Below are 17,498 nucleotides of genomic sequence, written 5' to 3' on the forward strand. Positions count from 1 at the left end.
GGAAAACTCCAAAAATGGTTACAATGGAGGGGAAGAACACGAAGGCAAAAGGGAATGGGTCAACCTTTTTCTCATTGAATTTGGCTTAGGGAGGGAATAACATACACACTAAATAGGGTATCTCGTCCTCTAGGAGAGTAGGGGGGAAGGGGATGGGTGGGGGATGATGGAAGAGAGGGCAGGCTGGGGGAGAGGGAAGTTGGAAGCACCGACTTTTGAAAAGGGACAAGATCAAAGTAGAGAATAGAACAAGTGGGGGGTGGGGTAGGATGGAGGGAAATATAGTCAGTCTTTCACAATATATCCACTATGGGAATGTTTTGCATTAGCTACACATGTACAACCTATACTGAACTGCTCATCTTCCCAGTAAGGGTGGGTGACAAGGGAGGAAGGGAATGAATCTGGAATTCAAAGTTTTAAAATCTAATGTTTAAAAAAATATATTATTATTATTATTATACATGCAACTGGGAAATAAGATATTCAGGCACTGGGGTATGGAGATCCATCTTGCCCTATTGGAAAGTCGGAAGGGGTATGGGGGAGGATTTAGGAGAGAGCAGATTTGAGGAAGGGGTATATAGTGGGATCGCTGTTCTGGGGTGGTGGGTAGGGGAAAGATGGGGAAAAAATTTGTAACTTAAAATCTTGTGGAAATGAATGATTGTAAACTAAAAATAAACAAAATTTAATTAAAAAAAGAAAGAAAGAAAGAAAATTTAGTGTAAAAAAGATATAAAGTAAATGCCCCCTTCCAAAAAAAAAAGAAAGTAAAAGCTTTTATTATGTAGTTTCTCATTGCTTTTCTAGATGATGGGACCAATTCACAGCTCCAACAGCAGTGAATTGCTGTCATATTTTCCCTACCAATATTGAATTTACTGTTATTGCCAGTTTGATGGACATAAGTTGGTATCTCAGAGGTGTTTACATTTTCATTTTTTATTATTTGAGATGATCAAAAAATTTACAAATGTCTGACCCTGGCATCATAGCTCACTTGATAAGTTTTTTTTCCTTCCTGCCTATCCGTATCCTTTGACCATGTAATTATCGCAAAGCACCTTTTAATCTCATAAATATGTACCAATTCCCTTTTTATTTTAGGTTTCAGACTTCATCAGAAATAGTTAGTGCAAGTATTCTTTCTTAGTTCATCTTTTTTTATCAGTACAGTTACGCTGCTTTTTATTTATATAATCTTTTTATTTTCACAAAGTTGAAATGATCTGTTTTGTCTTTAATAACTCTCTCTATTGTTGCTGCTTAAGAGCTCTTCTTCTGGCCACTCCTTGAGACGGCCGGGCCTCTCCTTTCCTCTGGGTTGTTTGTGATGCACCTTTTGTATTTAGAGGAACGATGCATTTGGCACATGTCCTGGCGGGTGGTTTAAGTTGTTGCTCTAACTGAACTCCGTGCCAAACTGCCTAGAGAGCGCAGCGGGTTTTATTTAGCGGTGAATCCCCTTGCCCGGTAATTTGTACTCTTGGATTAATTGAAGATTACGCTGTTTCACGGGTTTGGTTCTCAATCATGCTTACCCTATATGTTCCACTGATCTGTTTTTCTATTCCTGTTTGTTCTCCAGGCAGAGCTGCAACCCTCTTGTACTTTTTGAAGCTCAAATTGAAAAATACTGCCCAGAGAACTTTGTAGATATCAAGGTAGGGGGAGCCTTCGATAAGGCTTATCACGCAGGATCTTAACCATTTACTGAGTAGTGGCAGTTTTGAACTTTAGGACCCAAGAACTTTATATTCTATCTTTTTAATAGAATAATAATAAGTTTTAATAAAATAAAATTTTAATAAATAAGTTTTCGCCAAAAAATTTATTAATGCCTTTTGTTTTTACATAACAATCATTTCTACATCTGCATCTGCATCTGCATCCAGGCTCCCATCCCCAAACTGAACCTGCTCTCCAAACAGAATATGTGCTACGCTTCACACAAGTTAAACCATCTCTGAACTCAGCATTTCCACTTCCTTGCTCACCTCCACCTTCTAGCTTTCTTGACTTCCTTCAGATCTCAACTAAAAATCCCCTTTTTTGTAAGAAGCCTTTCCCCCCAGTTCTCTTTAATGTTAGTTCTTTCCCTCAGAGGTTATCTCTAATTTGTCCTGTACATTTTTGTTTGCCTGTAGTGTCCCACTGTCAGACTGTGAAGTCCTTGAGGACTGGGATTGTCTTTTGCCTTTCTTATATACATCCCCAGTACTTAGCAGTGTCTGGGATATAGTATGTGTTTAATAAGTGCTTCTTCACTTGATTTGACTTGGTATACGTAGTTATATTGTTGTATTCATAATCTTTTGCTTCATTATTTAGTCTGATCTAGTAAAGTGTGACAGTTTCATTTACTGGTTTAATTATTTGTTTTATGGGCTGTGCTATCAACACTTTTCTTTTTCAAATTCATATTTCAGAGAACCCTGGAGAAAGAGGTCAAAGAGTGCCAGTCTCTGATAATATGGACTGATTGTGATCGAGAGGGAGAGAACATTGGGTTTGAAATCATCCATGTGTGCAAAGCTGGTAAATAATACCTCTGCATAACATTTACAGTTTTAATGCACATTCCTCAAACTTTCCCAGTCAGCCACTAATTCCCTGACCTTTGCTGAATGCCCTCAGCTCTCATACTGTGCTCACAATTTTGGATTGTTTTCTTCTTTTTTTGTATGTTATTCTTTATTTGCTTTTCTAGATGGGAGAGTTATTATTCCTTATCAAAGTGGATAGTAAACTCCATTAGATCAGGGACCCTCTGTGCATTTCTTTTCTTTTTGTCAAAAAATTCCTCAAGTCTTTTTAATTGGCAGATTACTATCTCTTTCCTTCAAAGATCCATGAGCACAAGGGAGATTGTATCTCAGTAACAGGACTTGCCAGGAGCATCTTGATTAACAGCCGACCCCAAAGACAGTGTATTTCTCTATACAGTCTCCCTTTGTTTCTAACATAGCCAGTTTGACTTTTTTTTTAGTTTATTTTACAAAATTAATACATTTTGTATAAACACAGCTGACACTACCCCACAAAACCCAGCACACAGAGTGTGTTCCCTAAAATCAGCTGAACAAAACTGCTTAATAGTATGATCGGTCAATGTTACCCATTATTTTCTGCCTTGTAATTTCGTTTACAGAAACTTTAATAGCATATTATAGACATTATCTGTTACACTTGAACATTTTTTCCTATTAGCACAAAGTTTGGTTGCCTTTTCGTGTTGTCTTTGTTGCAGTAACTCATCCAATTTAGAGGACACAACTAGCTCGTTTTTGGGGTTTTTTTTTCTCCTCCAATAGGACTCAGAGCTAAGCTGAAAGACAATAATTCTTGGTAGATTGTTCCACCAAGTGTTAAGTGAAACAAAATGACTATTAAAGCAGATTCAGTTGGATACACTTTAAACTCTCAAACTAGTTTTCATTCAGCCTTTTAAGAAAAGCATACTTAGAGGGCTGAATCCGTCTGTGGGATTGGAATCTGTTATCTGTTTTATTTTTTCAACAGTGAAACCAAATCTTCGAGTATTTAGAGCCCGCTTCTCTGAAATCACTGCACATGCCGTCAGGTCAGCCTGTCAGCACTTGACTGAGCCTGATCAGAGAGTGAGCAATGCTGTGGATGTGCGACAGGAATTAGACCTGAGGATAGGTGAGAAGCCATCCCTTTCGTAACAGAGATTCCTTTTATCTTTCCAAGCTGAGATCCATGGTCACAGGCCGGGAACGTCCCAGGCCTATTTTGTTGTCAGGATTTGGGTAATGGTCCATTTTGGGGACGTTGAAATAATGCCTTTGGTTGAGGAACCAACAGTGAACTTAGCAAGAAAATGAAATGTGCCACTGACCTAGATCTTAATAGTCGTTATTTTCTCTCATTCGTTTTACTCCTTCCCTTTCCAGGTGCTGCCTTCACAAGGTTCCAGACCTTAAGACTTCAGAAAATCTTTCCAGAGGTATTGGCAGAGCAGCTGATCAGTTATGGTAGCTGTCAGTTCCCAACACTGGGATTTGTAGTAGAAAGGTTCAAAGCCATCCAAGCTTTTGTGCCAGAGACTTTCCACAAAATTAAAGGTAAAGGATTGATTTAGGGGTTGGAATGTGCATGATCCAGGTGGGAAAAGAATTTCAACAAGTCTTATAAACATCATATACCTACCCTTATTATGTTCAGCTGGTTTGGGATGCCATTTCCCAGTGTTAGGAAGCTCTTAGATTTCCTAATCCACAGTCCTTTCACTCTCACTTTAATTCGGGTTTTTTTCCTACCAATTTAACTTAAACAGTTTTCATTTTTGTCTCTCTTTCCTCGCTGTCCTTCTAATGCAGTGACTCACAAGCATGAGGATGGTGTTGTGGACTTCAACTGGAAAAGACATCGCCTCTTTAACCATACAGCATGTCTTGTCCTCTATCAGATGTGCATGGAGGTAGGAAATCCTTTTTAAATGTCCATGATTCAAGAATAACAAACTGAACATTTTCATGACTGCTTTCTCTGATTTGGCAGAATGTTTTTATACAGCTGTTACTTTTGATTCAGCTGCATTTCCTCCCACTTCCAGGCATCAGGGTTCTACTTTTTTTTTAGTTCTGCAAATCAGAAAACCCCTGCTGAAAGTTTTGTGAACCAAGGGAACTGGAACTGCATGGAGACAGCTCTGGGGGAGGAAGTGAGGAGAGGAAGGTCCTGCCCCTGTTCTCACAACTCTTTCTGGAGCTGTCAGGCTCTAGAGCAGAGCTTTGGGGCTGTCAGAATTTGGGAGCAGATTATAGAAGCCAGAAGTCACAACCAAAACTCACCTTCCCGAAGTAAGATGCACTAAAGACCACCCAGAATGAGACTGTGGAGCGGTTACAGAGTCACAGAGTCAGGATTGTGTAGCTGGAAGAGATCTTAGATCATCTGGTGCAGACCTCATGGTTTTACAGAAGAGGAAAGTGAGAAATGAAGTGAAGAGTCGAGTCACATGGCTGGTCGGTAGCAGAACTAAGTCTGGGACCAAAGCCCACGTCTTCAGACTCCAAATCCACCATATGAGGGGAAGCACTTTTGAAAATTACATGAGCCTTAATTTGAGACACGTGCTCTATTCCTCGTCAGTCAGTCAACTAGCTTTTATTTAGTACCTGCTCTGTCAGTGCAGCTCTTTCCTTCTTCCCATTCTCCCCTCCTCTCTTCCCTCCTTCCTCTCCCTCTATCCACGGGGGGGTATAATACCCTTACCTGCGGGTGCTGTGCCTAAAAGAAAGTAAATTTTGACCACTGAAACCTCAAAAGATATCTTGGGGTTTGTAACAGCAAGCAGCCTAGCATACCCAGGATGTAGCAGCTCAGCTTTTTTGATCTGCTTTTCTAAAGGAAAGCAACTCAAAAGGGGTTAACCATCTTACTTTGATCAAACATAGATATCATTCACTTAGTTCCAGGGAAAAAGTCAGCACTCTGAACTTCAGAAAGTACAAACAGAAATTACAGGCAGACAGAAAATAACACAATTCAGCAGACCAGCAGACAGGGCTTCTAGCTATCTGACCATTATATACCTACATCTTTAGTTACCAGAGAATGAAGCACCAGCATCTGGGTTTTCAAAGCCAGGGGACTCAATGGCTTTCCAGAGTCTATGGCTAAATCACACAACTCTTCCCATAAGTGAGCCCCAAAGCAAAACCTCACCTTAGAGAGTATAGCCAGCCTTCTCCAGGGTCAGAGAACTTCATAACCTTCGTGACCCGCTGCCTAATTACCAAGTAATAAGGTGTGGACTTTCCTGAAAAGCAAGCCTCCTCTAAGCAAGCTTCTCTTGTTGGACTCCAAGTGAGGCCCATTAAGGGGCAGGGAAGATCTTCAAATTCCCTGGGTCTATTAAGGACCATGCCTTAAACCCAAATCACTCTGGCTCTCATTGATTGGCTAACAGTAGGTCTCACCCCAAGCCCCATTGATCATTATTTGGGCCCGCATGTCTCGGAGTGAGTGTAAATAGCAATAGTTTCTGTTTTGGCAAGAAATCCTGAGAATCTTCCCCTCCCAGATTGGTTTGTTGTTTTTTTTTTTTAATTAGGTAAAAGAAGCCATTCTTCGCCTCATTTCTTACCTTGTCTTAATTATTCAATGGGTGTTGCCTTAATCAAATTGAGACCTGGGAAAGACCTGAACTTAAAAAGGCCAAGGTCTTCCAGTGCAATAGGGACCATTTCCAGTCATCTTATATCTCACCACTGGGCCCAGATAGCTCTGGAGGAGATAGTGAGGCAGGTGACTTTACCCAGTCCTCCCTCACTTAAATCCAAGTCACTTGTAAGTCATGGCATCAGCTGCCTGAAGTCATGGTCCTTTTTGGAGAATGAAGGACAAACAGCAACAGCTTTGTGTTGGGCACTATGCTCAGCACTTGATTCTTTATTCTGCTACAATATATACCCTCAGACAAGTTGCAGCCACAGCCTTGTGCGTAAGAAACACTTGAACAATTATCAAATTGAGTTGGCATTTGTTGCCCCATTTCTATCTTACCGAAATGTTGGGAAGAAAAATTGAAAAGCTGATGTTTTTAGTTTCTGTGTGTTCCCCAACATTTTGTTATTCCTAGAAGTGTTTGTAGGAGTAAGCTTAGATGCAAATAAGATAAACATTATCTGCACTCTTGGGTGGGGTAGTCAGGCCTTTGTTGGTTTCGACCTCGGTTTCCTGGGCCCCTGCTGTTGGCTGTCTTTTCTCCCAGTGCGTCTGCTCTCAGAAGTGGTGAGGGCTTCAAGCCATCCTGAACTGCCCAGGATCCTCGCCTCTCATCAGTCCCTGCCCTACGCCAGGGCTGGACCACTGCTGTCCTGGCACTGACAGCTCTTCCAGCCTGTCTGCCAGGGTTGGCTCTGGTAAAAGAGCTGACTGCTTTTCTTTTCCTTTTCTTTTTTTTTTTTTAACAATTCTGGGCTGGCTATAGGTACTTTCCCTGTTAGTTGTCTTTGGATTTCTTGGTCTTTGTTTTCTCTGGTGTCCTTTTTACATCCTTAGCAGAGTACATGTGGTAGAGTGGGGCTTTTCTCCAGCTTTCCATGTTGTCATTCTGGATTGGAAGTCCAGAAGTACTGAGTTTGAGGTATCGAAACATCCCCTAGAAATTCAAGAATGGAGCTCAGGAGAGACACCAGGTCTAACACAGGGTGTCCTCAAAGTCTTAATGCAGCTTTAAGCTTTGCTCCCAAAAGTCTTAGCGCAAAGTAAGCTGGTTGGTGACCTCACCAACTTTAACATTCACAAAGACTTTTAGGACGCTGTACTTAGATCCAGTACTTGAACTCTTTCTTTTTGGTTCCTTGCAGTAATTTTTCTTTAACCTGGAACCTCTAGATTTTGAATATGACATTGCTAGTTTTAATTTTAGTTACCTTTCAGGAGATAAGATATATATATCTTGGTATAAACTGCCTAGAGGTGATAATTAACCCTTGGGAGTTGATGAGGCCCTATACTGACAAAGCGTAGAGCAGAAATAGAAAGGGTCCCAGGAGAGAGGCTTGGTACAGACTCCCACGTAGGGAGGGTGATGTGGATGGTAAGCCAGATAAGAAGACAGAGAAGGGGTCAGACAGGTAAGAAGAAAGTAATTTTAATGAAAAGTGAGGGAAGAAAGGGTGATAAACAGTGTCAGTGAATGGATTGAGAAGGTTGAGGTTTGAGAAAAGGCTGTTGGATTTAATAATTATGAAATCATTGGCACCATTGGAGAGAGCAGTTTTAGCTGAGTGATGGGGTTGTAAACAAGATCTCTGAGGGTTGAGAAGCAAGTGAAAGGAGAAATGGAAGCTAAAAATATAGACACTTTTCTGGGAGTTTGACTCTGAAAAGGAGGAGAAAGACGGGACTGTTACTTGAGGAGATTGTGTGGTTCAGTGATGGTTTGTTTGTTTTTTGAGGATAAGGAGAGACTTGAATTTTTAGGCAGCAGGGAAGGAACCAGCACCTAGGGGAAGGGGGGAGGCAAGTTGGGGGATGATGAGAGACAATCTACAAAAAAAGACAGGATGGAGTGTGATCAAGGAAGCAGGTAGAAAGAAGGGAGAGGACACTGTAATAAAGGATTCATTTGCTTTTTTCTTCTTGATTTTTCAGGATCCAGTAGCCACAGTGGTAGAAGTTGGATCTAAGCCAAAAAGCAGATGGAGGCCCCTGCCTCTAGACACTGTGGTATGTGGAGTCTGGGTGGTGTTAGCTAGCTTTGTAAATGTTAACTTTTGGTTTATTAGATTACTACGAATCTAAGAATATTACTAAGAATACAGTATTTCACTGTCTTTTTGTAGCATAGAAATATTATTAAAATATCACTGCTTATGAGAAAGCTGAGTAAATATCACTTGGTGGTGACCAGTCTTTTAATGTGGTTCTTCCTGAGATAAGTAGTTCTCAGACACTTTTGATCTGGGCTCGAATCCAAAGGAGTTCGAGTTCAGGGCAAATCGCAATTGGTTGAGCTCTTCATCCCTGTCCCAACATCTAATATTTTTGTAAAGGTGAATTAAAATAAAACTCAAGGCAAATTTGAAAGGAAGAGAAGTCACATAAACATTTAGCTTGAGGAAGTATGTTAAAAGTAGAGTGCTCTTAGTGATGGTAGGGTGTTATGGATTAATTTCGTGTATGGACATGAGCCTTAGAATTTTTTTTTAGTGCTAAGTGGCATATTCATCTCTTTCCCTTGTGGTTGGTGAAATCTGAAATAACTGAGTAAACAAAGGTTTGAGCTTGGCTGAACATATTGGTTTATTAAGCAATGATATCAGTTGCATAACAAATCAGAACAAGGACTCCTTAGCTTGGCACTGGATCCCAAATACAGGGGGAAACATGTTTATGCATTAAAAGAAAACGATTAACAAGATATGAACCAGGATGCAAGCTTAGGTAATCTAATTTCTAATTGGAGGAAAGATTGGGGGCTGTCCATGTTGGGAGAGGGATTATGAACAGGTTTAATTCCCTAAAATCAGAAAAAGAGGTGTGCTACTCCCCCCCTCCATCCCAGTGTCTGTATTTAATCAAAAGAACAAAGAATAGTAACTGATTGATCAGTCTGGGGCCAGTTTTCAGATAAGATAACATTAGTGGCTTGAGATGTGTAATTGTGAGAAAACTACTTGCATTAGTCTTTGGATCTGACTGGGTTTCTGGTCAGCCTAACCTAGATCCTTAGTTAAGGGTCTCTAAGCAGCAGGTAGGCAGCAGCTTCTCAGCCATTCAGGGCTAGTTTCAAACAATGCAATAAAGTTTTCTCACCAGACTCATAATTGAATAGAAAAGGAACTGAGACAGCTAGGTGGTACAGAGAGCACCAGCCCTGGAGTCAGGAGGACCTGAGTTCAAATCCAGCTTCAGATACTTACTAGCTCTTGTCAGGGAGATGATGACATGACTTGCAGTTGTCTTTTATTTGAGTGAGGGAGGGCTGTGCAAAGTCACCAGCCTCAGTTTCTCCTCCAGAGCCATCTGGTTCCAGTGACCAGATGTTCATCAGGACGATTGGAGATGACTCAGGATGCAATGGGAGACCCTGGCTGTTTTAAGCTAAGGTCTTTTCAGATTCTTGCTTTGAGTAAGGTAATGCACATTCAGTGATTAGGCCTCTTTAAGAAGTGAGTCACTGTACATACTAGCTGTATGACCCTGGGCAAGTCATTTAACCCAAATTGCCTCCCAAAAAAAGTAGGTGGGTGGGTGGGTAAAGGAACTGACCTAGATCCAGAATTGAGTCTCAAAGTGGAGTCAGTTTAGTTCACACAATTCCCCTAATTCTCTCACCCTACAACTGTTTACATGGAGCATGTCACCGAAGTCTGTCTCCTAATGTTCTGGCTCTTCAGGTCACCCTTATCCAGTCTCCCATCTTAGATTCATGCAACATTCCCATAATTTCCCAAACCTTCACTTAGAGTGTTTGTTTAAAGTTCACATTTATTAGACGTACTGAATTCTCCTGCTTCTTCCAACCTCAGCTGTGTAACTGAAGAAAGGAAAAAAGTCTTGTAACAACCATAGGAAAGCAAAATCACATGTCCACAGTCCTTACAAAAATGTATGTCTCACCACACCCAGAAATAACTGGCCATGTAACCTTGAGCAAGTTACTTAACCCCAGTTGCTTAAAAAAAAAAAAATGTATGTCTCATTCTTCATCTGAGTCCCATTCTAGTTCTCTTAATTGAAATCTGTTGTTCTATGAATTTTTTTTTGTAATTGTGTTATATAGTTTCTGGGTGTGTCTTGGCAAGTATAAGCATTCTTTTTTAAATTGACATATTTTGTTTTTCTAATAACTTCATTTCTAAGTGCAGCCCTCTCTGTGGCCATACTCAGCTGTCCCCTATAATGAAAAATAAGAAAGTGAGAGAAAAAAAGTAATTCAGCCAAAATAACCAACACAGCAGCTGAGGCTGATGGTATATGTGCCATTCCACATCCCATAGTCCTTTGCACCACCCCAAGAAGGTCAAAGACAGACAAAAAGACACATACAATCTAAAAGCATTCTGAAGTAATTTTCCTGTATGTGTGTTTTATCTTCCTGCTCATTCATACGTCTCTTGCAGACAATTACTATAGCTTCTTTCTCTGTTGTCTTTCCTATATAAGTTTTATGCCTAGTTTCCTCACTGCCACTTACTAATAAGTTTGTCTTAGAAATTTTATTAGGAGGGGTGGCCAGGTGGCTCAGCGAGTAAGAGCACCAGCTCCAGTGTCGGGATGACCTGAGGATCGAATCCCGGCTCAGATACTTAGCACCACATCCAGAAATAACTGGCCGTGTAACCTTGAGCAAGTTACTTAACCCCAATTGCTTTAAAAAAAATTTATTAGGAACAGATATTGGGGTTTCAGATCAGGAAGAGTATTGTTGAGAGGTGGTTTATGGCTTAGTATGTTGTCTGTTTCCTTCTTTCCCTGTGAAACTTCTATCTTTGCCTTCCTCTGATTCACCTTTCTTTCTGAATTAGAACTTTCTGTCTTCCTCTTTCCCATTTCTCCCATTAAACTAGTTGTAAATAAAATTTCTTTTTTAACAAACATATAACACAAGTCTCAATTACTACTGCTTCTCCTTCCCTGACCCTGACTATATTTGTCTAGTCTTGAGTATTTATAGTTTAATTGTCATCAAGAGAGAATTAACTGTCATGATTGGGAAAGCTTGCATTAATCACGGAGAAAAAAGACTAAGTATTCTTTCCTGGGAGAATTGAATGAGTAAACTCATTTTTGAGATAGACTGAAGAGATAGACATTTCCTAAGATAACAGAGATTAACTGTTATCCTGCGTGTCAGATAACTGTGGTAAAAAATATACTAAAAAGAATGGGAGAATTTGCTTGTTATACTGAGAGAACTGAGTGGTGGAGATTAACTTTCTAGTTTCTGTGAAGAAGTCTCTAGTTGCAGTTGATGATTATAAGTAACTGGATGTGAACTTTCTCATAGCTGATACACTGTTTTGATTATAAATATGCCTTTGTATTAATTGTGGTACTATTAATAACTTCTATAGCCAATAAGATTGTTATTTAAAAAAATAATGTTTGTGATGCTGAATATCCATATCATAGGTTCTTTCAGCTTTCAGATGGTAACAGTCTCCGGTTATCATCCTTCTAACTTGTTTTGTACTTCCTGAAAACCAGCAGTGCTCTTTCTTTTTCCATGTTTACAAGTATAGGGGAGTGATAGCTGCAGTGATGTTGATTAAACAGACTATCTTTGAAAGGTGAATTTTCTAGCTGTTTTACTCTTGATTCATGCATTGGTTCCTAATATGAATTTTTATTCATGTAACAGGAACTTGAGAAATTGGCTTCTCGAAAGTTGAAGATAAATGCCAAAGAAACCATGAAAATTGCTGAAAAGCTTTATACTCAGGGGTAGGTACTATGGATTAAAGAAATAAGGGTTAGTGTACTTTTATAAGGCATATTTAAAAAGCAGCTCTTACAGTAAAACACCAAAGGACCGTCTGGTTTTCAGAGACTCATGTAGAGCTGAAAATGTAGTTTTTAATTGTCGTTTGCCTTTTCCGCTCCCTCTACATACACTACTGTACATAGATGGTGTTATTTACCGATTGTAAAATATTAGTACTAGAACTTGAAGGGGCAAATGTATGTTTTATTTTATTCTGGCATAGCTATAAAATCATAGTTTCGGAACTTAAAATGTAAGTAATGCCTTTTCATAGGCTGTCTCAAATATATCCCTGAAATGTCCTTTATCCTCCCCTCTGCATCCTGGAATCTCTGTCTCCCCTAAAGACTCAGCCAAAGTGATGCCTCTTATGCGATGCTTCTCTTGATCTCCCTAGGTGCTGGTCGCCTCTCTTACCCCCACTCCTAAGATTACTTTGCAGATAATTTATGTGTATTTACCTGTGTATGTATGTATATAGGCATATATGTACACCTTACGGTATTTTGGAAAAGGGGGAAGTATTGAACATAAACTCCTTTAAGGTAGAGACTGGTTTGTACTTGTCTTTGTCCCAGTGCCTAGGACAGTTTGTGGTGTATATTGAGTCCTCAATAGCTGCTTGTTGAATTGGCTTATTAAGAGATATTTCTTCACCTGAAAAACGAGGCAGTTAAAGGTTTCAGTGGTGGAATGCAAACATCTTTGGCCTAGGAGCCAGGGTCTGAGTCCAGTGAGGCGCCTGGGCATCTGGCTGACCTCTCCTGTAACATGGAGCAGGTAGCTTAGATGAGGAGTTCTTAACCTGGATCTGTGACTTTGGTTTTGATAAAAAAACAAAACATTCCTCTTGGAAAGGGTCTTTCAGTTCAGCAGACTTCCAGGGTGCTCCACAGCACACAGAAAGATAAGGACCTCTGGCCTGGATCGTCTTTCCGACCTCTTCCAGCTGTCTAGTACTAAAGCACAGGGAGCTTAGGTGAGTTGTCCGCAGTGACAGCCGGTGTCCAGGCTGAAAATGTGAGCCGGTGATTCTCCCTTGCTGTCAGTTGTGTTTCCTGTCATCACCCACGTTTCTAAGCTGTCCTTTACTTAATTTGAATAAGATGACTTGGTGAAACACCTGCTGCTTTTTACCACATTAAGAAATTATATCCCAGAATCCCTGAGACTTTAGGGCTACCTGGATGTCCTACTGACACCATACTTGTCCAATCTTAATGTATCTTTTCCTCAAAAAACATGTTCCTCCTTTGTACTTGCCTCTTTCTGCCATTGGCACTGTTCTTCATTCACCTGCTACATCCAGTGAGCTGCAAGTTCTATCCATTCTGCAGCCACCATATCTCTTACATCCGCTTCTTTCTTTCTGTTTGCGTTGCCACCCACCTAACCAGGTTCTTACTGTCTGAAGTGTTTTGGCCTCCTGAGACTTCCTGCTGGTTCTCCTCTCTCTCTTCTCTAATCCGTTCTTCATAATGATGCCAGATTATTCTTTCTCATGCATGTGTCTGATTGTCAGGTCCTCTGCTTAAAACCCTTTACTTGTTTTTGTCTTTTTTCTAGTCCAGATCTATCATTTCATCCCTTGTAGGGAGCGTCCCAGTGAGGGTGCTTCCTCTGCCTATGTGAATTAGTAACTGTTCTCCAGCTCTTTAATCTTAGAGGCTTGCTTGGGACAGTGCTGGAAAATTGAGAGTTCGAGTGACTTACTTTGTTGGTAGGTATCAAAGGAAGGATTTTAATTTAGATGGTTTTAAAAAATATATTATTTAATTTTTTCTATTACATGTAAAAACAATTTTCAACATTCATTTTTTGAAAGATTTTGAGTTTCAGATTTTTTTTAATAAGCTTTTTTTCTTTTTGGAGGGCAGAAGGCAAGGCAGTTGGGGTTAAGTGACTTACCCAAGGTTACACAGCTAGTCAGTGTCAAGTGTCTGAGTCTGGATTTGAACTCAGGTCCTCCTGACTCCAGGGATGGTGTTCTATTTACTGCATCACCTAGCTGCCTCGAGTTTCAAATTTTTCTCATCTCCCTCCCTCCCCAAGATGGCAAACAATCTGATACAGGTTAGACATGTGCAGTCATGTAAAACATTTCCATATTAGTCATGTTGTGAAAGAAGAAACAGAACAAAAGGAAAAAACAGACACACGCAAAAAGTGAAAACAGTATACTTTCATCTGCATTCAGACTCCACAGTTCTTTCTCTGGATGTGGACAGCATTTTCCATCATGAGGCTTTTGGAATTGTCTTGGATCATCGTATTGCTGAGAAGAACTAAGTCAGTCATAGTTGATCATCACATAATGTTGCTGATATTGTATACAGTATTTTCCTGGTTCCACTCATTTCACTTTAAATCAGTTCTTACAAATCTTTCTAGGTTTTTCTGAAATCTGCCTTCTCATCATTTCTTATTGCACAGTAGTATTCCATTACATTCATATGCTACAACTTGTTCAGCCATTCCTCAGTTGATGGGCATCCCCTCAATTTCCAGTATTTGGCCACCATGAAAAGGGCTGGTATAAGTATTTTTGAACATATAGGACCTTTTCTCTTTTTTATGATCTCTTTGGGATACAGACCTAGTAGTGGTATTGCTGGATCAAAGGGTATGCAGAGTTTGATTGCCCTTTGGACATATTTCTGAATTGCTCTCAGAGATGGGATCATTTTACAACTCCACCAACGATGCATTAGTGTCTCAGTTTTCCCACATCTTCTCTAACATTTATCATTTTCCTTTGCTGTCATATTTTTTTTGCTTTTTGTAGGGCAGTTGGGGTTAAATAACTTGCCCAAGGTTACACGGCTAGTTTTTGTGTGTGTGTGTTAAGTGTCTGAGGCCAGAACCAAACTCGGGTCTTCCAGATTCCAGGGCTGGCGCTCCTTTGCTGTTATATTAAGCTAATCTGATAAGTGTGAGGTGGTACCTCAGAGTTGCTTTAATGTGCATTTCTCTAATCAATAGTGATTTAGAGCATTTCTTCACATGACTAGAGATAGCTTTGATTTCTTCATCTGAAAATTGCCTGTTCATATCCTTTGACCATTTATCAATTGGGAAATGACTTGTATTATAAATTTGTCCCAGTTTCCTATATATTTGAGAAATGAGACTTTATCAGATACTTGTTGTAAAAAATGTCCCCCAGTTTTCTCCTTTCTTTCTAATCTTGGTTGCATTGGTTTCATTTGCGCAAAACATTTTTAGTTCCATAAAATCAAAATTATACATTTTGCGTTTCATAGTGATCTCTTACCTCTTGTCTGGTCTTAAATTCTTCCCCTCTTCATAGATCTGACAGGTAAACTATTCCTTGCTCTCCTGGTTTGCTTATGGTATATCCACCTTTACGTCTGAGTCACGTACCCATTTTGACCATGTCTTGGTATATTGCTCTGTACCTAGTTTCTCCCATGCTATTTTCCAGTTTTCCCTGCAGTTTTTGTCAAACAGTGGAACTCAGGTGTTTTTGACTCAAAAGTTGACACCCCGTTGCACCACTCTGCCTCTTGGTGATTCTCCGTTGCCCATCGATTAAAGACCTGGTATTAAAGACTTTTGCTGCTTATCTCACCATCCTTTCAGTTGCTCAGCCAAGCTGGATCTATCTTCGTTCCTTTAATGAAATTGTCGGTTGAAGTTTTGCCCAGGATGCCTTTCTTCACCTACTGAAATCCTAACTATACTTTTAGGCCGCTTCAAATGCCAACTCCTTCACGAAGACTTTTCTGATCTCTCCCCATCCTAGTACTGAGTAGCAATGATTTTTTTTCTCCCTTGAACTTTATAGACCATTTTTTATCTTTTGTAGACTATAGTCTTCAAGACTGTAAGATTTAGGAAAGAATGGACTTTTAATTTAATCTTTGTATATCTGTCATTAAAGTTTTACTCAAGTGATTCATTATGAGATGGAGGTGACTGGCTTTTTCAAAGGTCTGAGTGCTATTGGAACACAGGCTTTGGCAGGCCCTACTAAGGTGGAAAGGTGTAATACATGTCTATTTGTTGTCCAAAGATTATTCTAGCTCAATTTGGAGAGAGCTATCATGTTGGTTACAGAATGATTAATTTTTTTAGCCTGAACAGCTTTTAAACATTGCTAAATCCTAAAGGGACTGTGGTCTTCATCATTGGATACATACCCTGATAAAATCATAGCAATTTAAAATATTATATTGTCATTTAGTGCCACCTTAGCAAACATTTCAGTTCCACAAGCTTTGATATCAGCTGAACCCCAGTTCAGTCAAATTGTTAGCTTTTGCAAACGCCAATTGAACTAGTTCAGAATTGTTTGTAAATATCTGTCTGCCTTTATTTTTTAAGGTATATCAGCTATCCCCGAACTGAGACAAATATTTTCCCCCAAGAATTAAACCTGACAGCTTTGGTGGAGCAGCAGATACATGACCAACAATGGGGAGCCTTTGCCCAGAGAATTCTAGACAGGGGTGGCCCTACCCCTCGTAACGGGAAAAAGTCTGATCAAGCTCATCCTCCCATTCACCCCACCAAATACACTTGTAACCTCCAGGTAGGTCTGGACGAACCCCATTAGTCTTATACTAAGAACACTCCCATTAATTTTGCTTCCCGTACCATTTAGAATATCTCATTGTGACAAGCAGGAATTTACTTTGTGTTAAATAAGTGTATTAACATTTTCTCTGTGTGCCCTTTTTCAACTTTGAAATAACTTTTTTAAACAGGAAAAAAGAATTGAAGGCCACAATGGTCCATATTGCCAGCTGCATCCAATCCGTTTTTTCTGCCCATCCTTAGCCACTTAACGTGGCTCACTTATCCCACCTTTCCAACTTCACTTCTTATTACACTTCAAGATAAATCCTCTGCTCTCCCTTTTGTTCACAGACTTGTTCCCCCTCTATCCCTCTGCTTTCTGCTGGAAAGCCTTCCTTCTGTCTCTTTGCCTGTTTGAGTTCTAGTCATACCTTAAGACCCGACTCACATCTCATCCTCTTCCTATGAAGCCGTTTCTGATCACTTCCATTCCAGGCAGAGCTCTCCTTTCTCATGGGTTTTTGTTTGTTTGTTTTTGCTTTTGGAGGGGAAAAGGCAGGGCAATTAGGGTTAAGTGACTTGCCCAAGGTCACCCCTAGTAAGTGTTAAGTGTCTGAGGCTGGATTTGAACTCAGGTCCTCCTGACTCCAGGGCCGGTGCTAAAGCTCTCCTTCCTCTGAACTGTTGTACTTATGGACAGTACCATATCTACCCTGTACACACTGTGCGTCTGTGCAGTTAGCATCATATAGTTAATGTTGTGCATATAGTCAATGCCGTATACTTAAGTTATTGTTTCACATATGCTAGCTAGCTTGTTGGCTCCTGGAGGATGTGAGCCTATCTGTGTAAGGTATTTATTCTGCAGCTCCTGCTGATTCCATGGACACTTGGTAAATAGTTTGTAAAGAGATTAATGAGTCATGCAGAGTCACCAATGTTAGCTCAAGTCCAATTGTGCTCTATTTCTTTTAACAAGTGAGAC

General features: G+C 40.1%; 1 protein-coding gene across 3 annotated transcripts in view; it reads left to right on the forward strand.

The window, feature by feature from the left end:
• Positions 1–17,498, forward strand: part of TOP3A (DNA topoisomerase III alpha) — a 42,292-nt gene that overhangs the window by 9,094 nt on the left and 15,700 nt on the right. For all 3 annotated transcript variants that reach the window (XM_069087863.1, XM_069087862.1, XM_069087864.1), the window contains 8 exons: positions 1,592–1,667; positions 2,433–2,541; positions 3,526–3,669; positions 3,921–4,091; positions 4,347–4,447; positions 8,134–8,208; positions 11,849–11,931; positions 16,319–16,526. In XM_069087863.1, coding sequence (XP_068943964.1) covers positions 1,592–1,667; positions 2,433–2,541; positions 3,526–3,669; positions 3,921–4,091; positions 4,347–4,447; positions 8,134–8,208; positions 11,849–11,931; positions 16,319–16,526 — 967 coding nt within the window. The remainder of the gene's footprint in view (positions 1–1,591; positions 1,668–2,432; positions 2,542–3,525; positions 3,670–3,920; positions 4,092–4,346; positions 4,448–8,133; positions 8,209–11,848; positions 11,932–16,318; positions 16,527–17,498) is intronic.

This window comes from Petaurus breviceps, unplaced genomic scaffold (assembly GCF_028583685.1).
Source record: "Petaurus breviceps papuanus isolate PSGF00001 unplaced genomic scaffold, PetGlider_PUasm1.0 183, whole genome shotgun sequence".
In the NCBI taxonomy this organism is placed as follows: domain Eukaryota; kingdom Metazoa; phylum Chordata; class Mammalia; order Diprotodontia; family Petauridae; genus Petaurus; species Petaurus breviceps.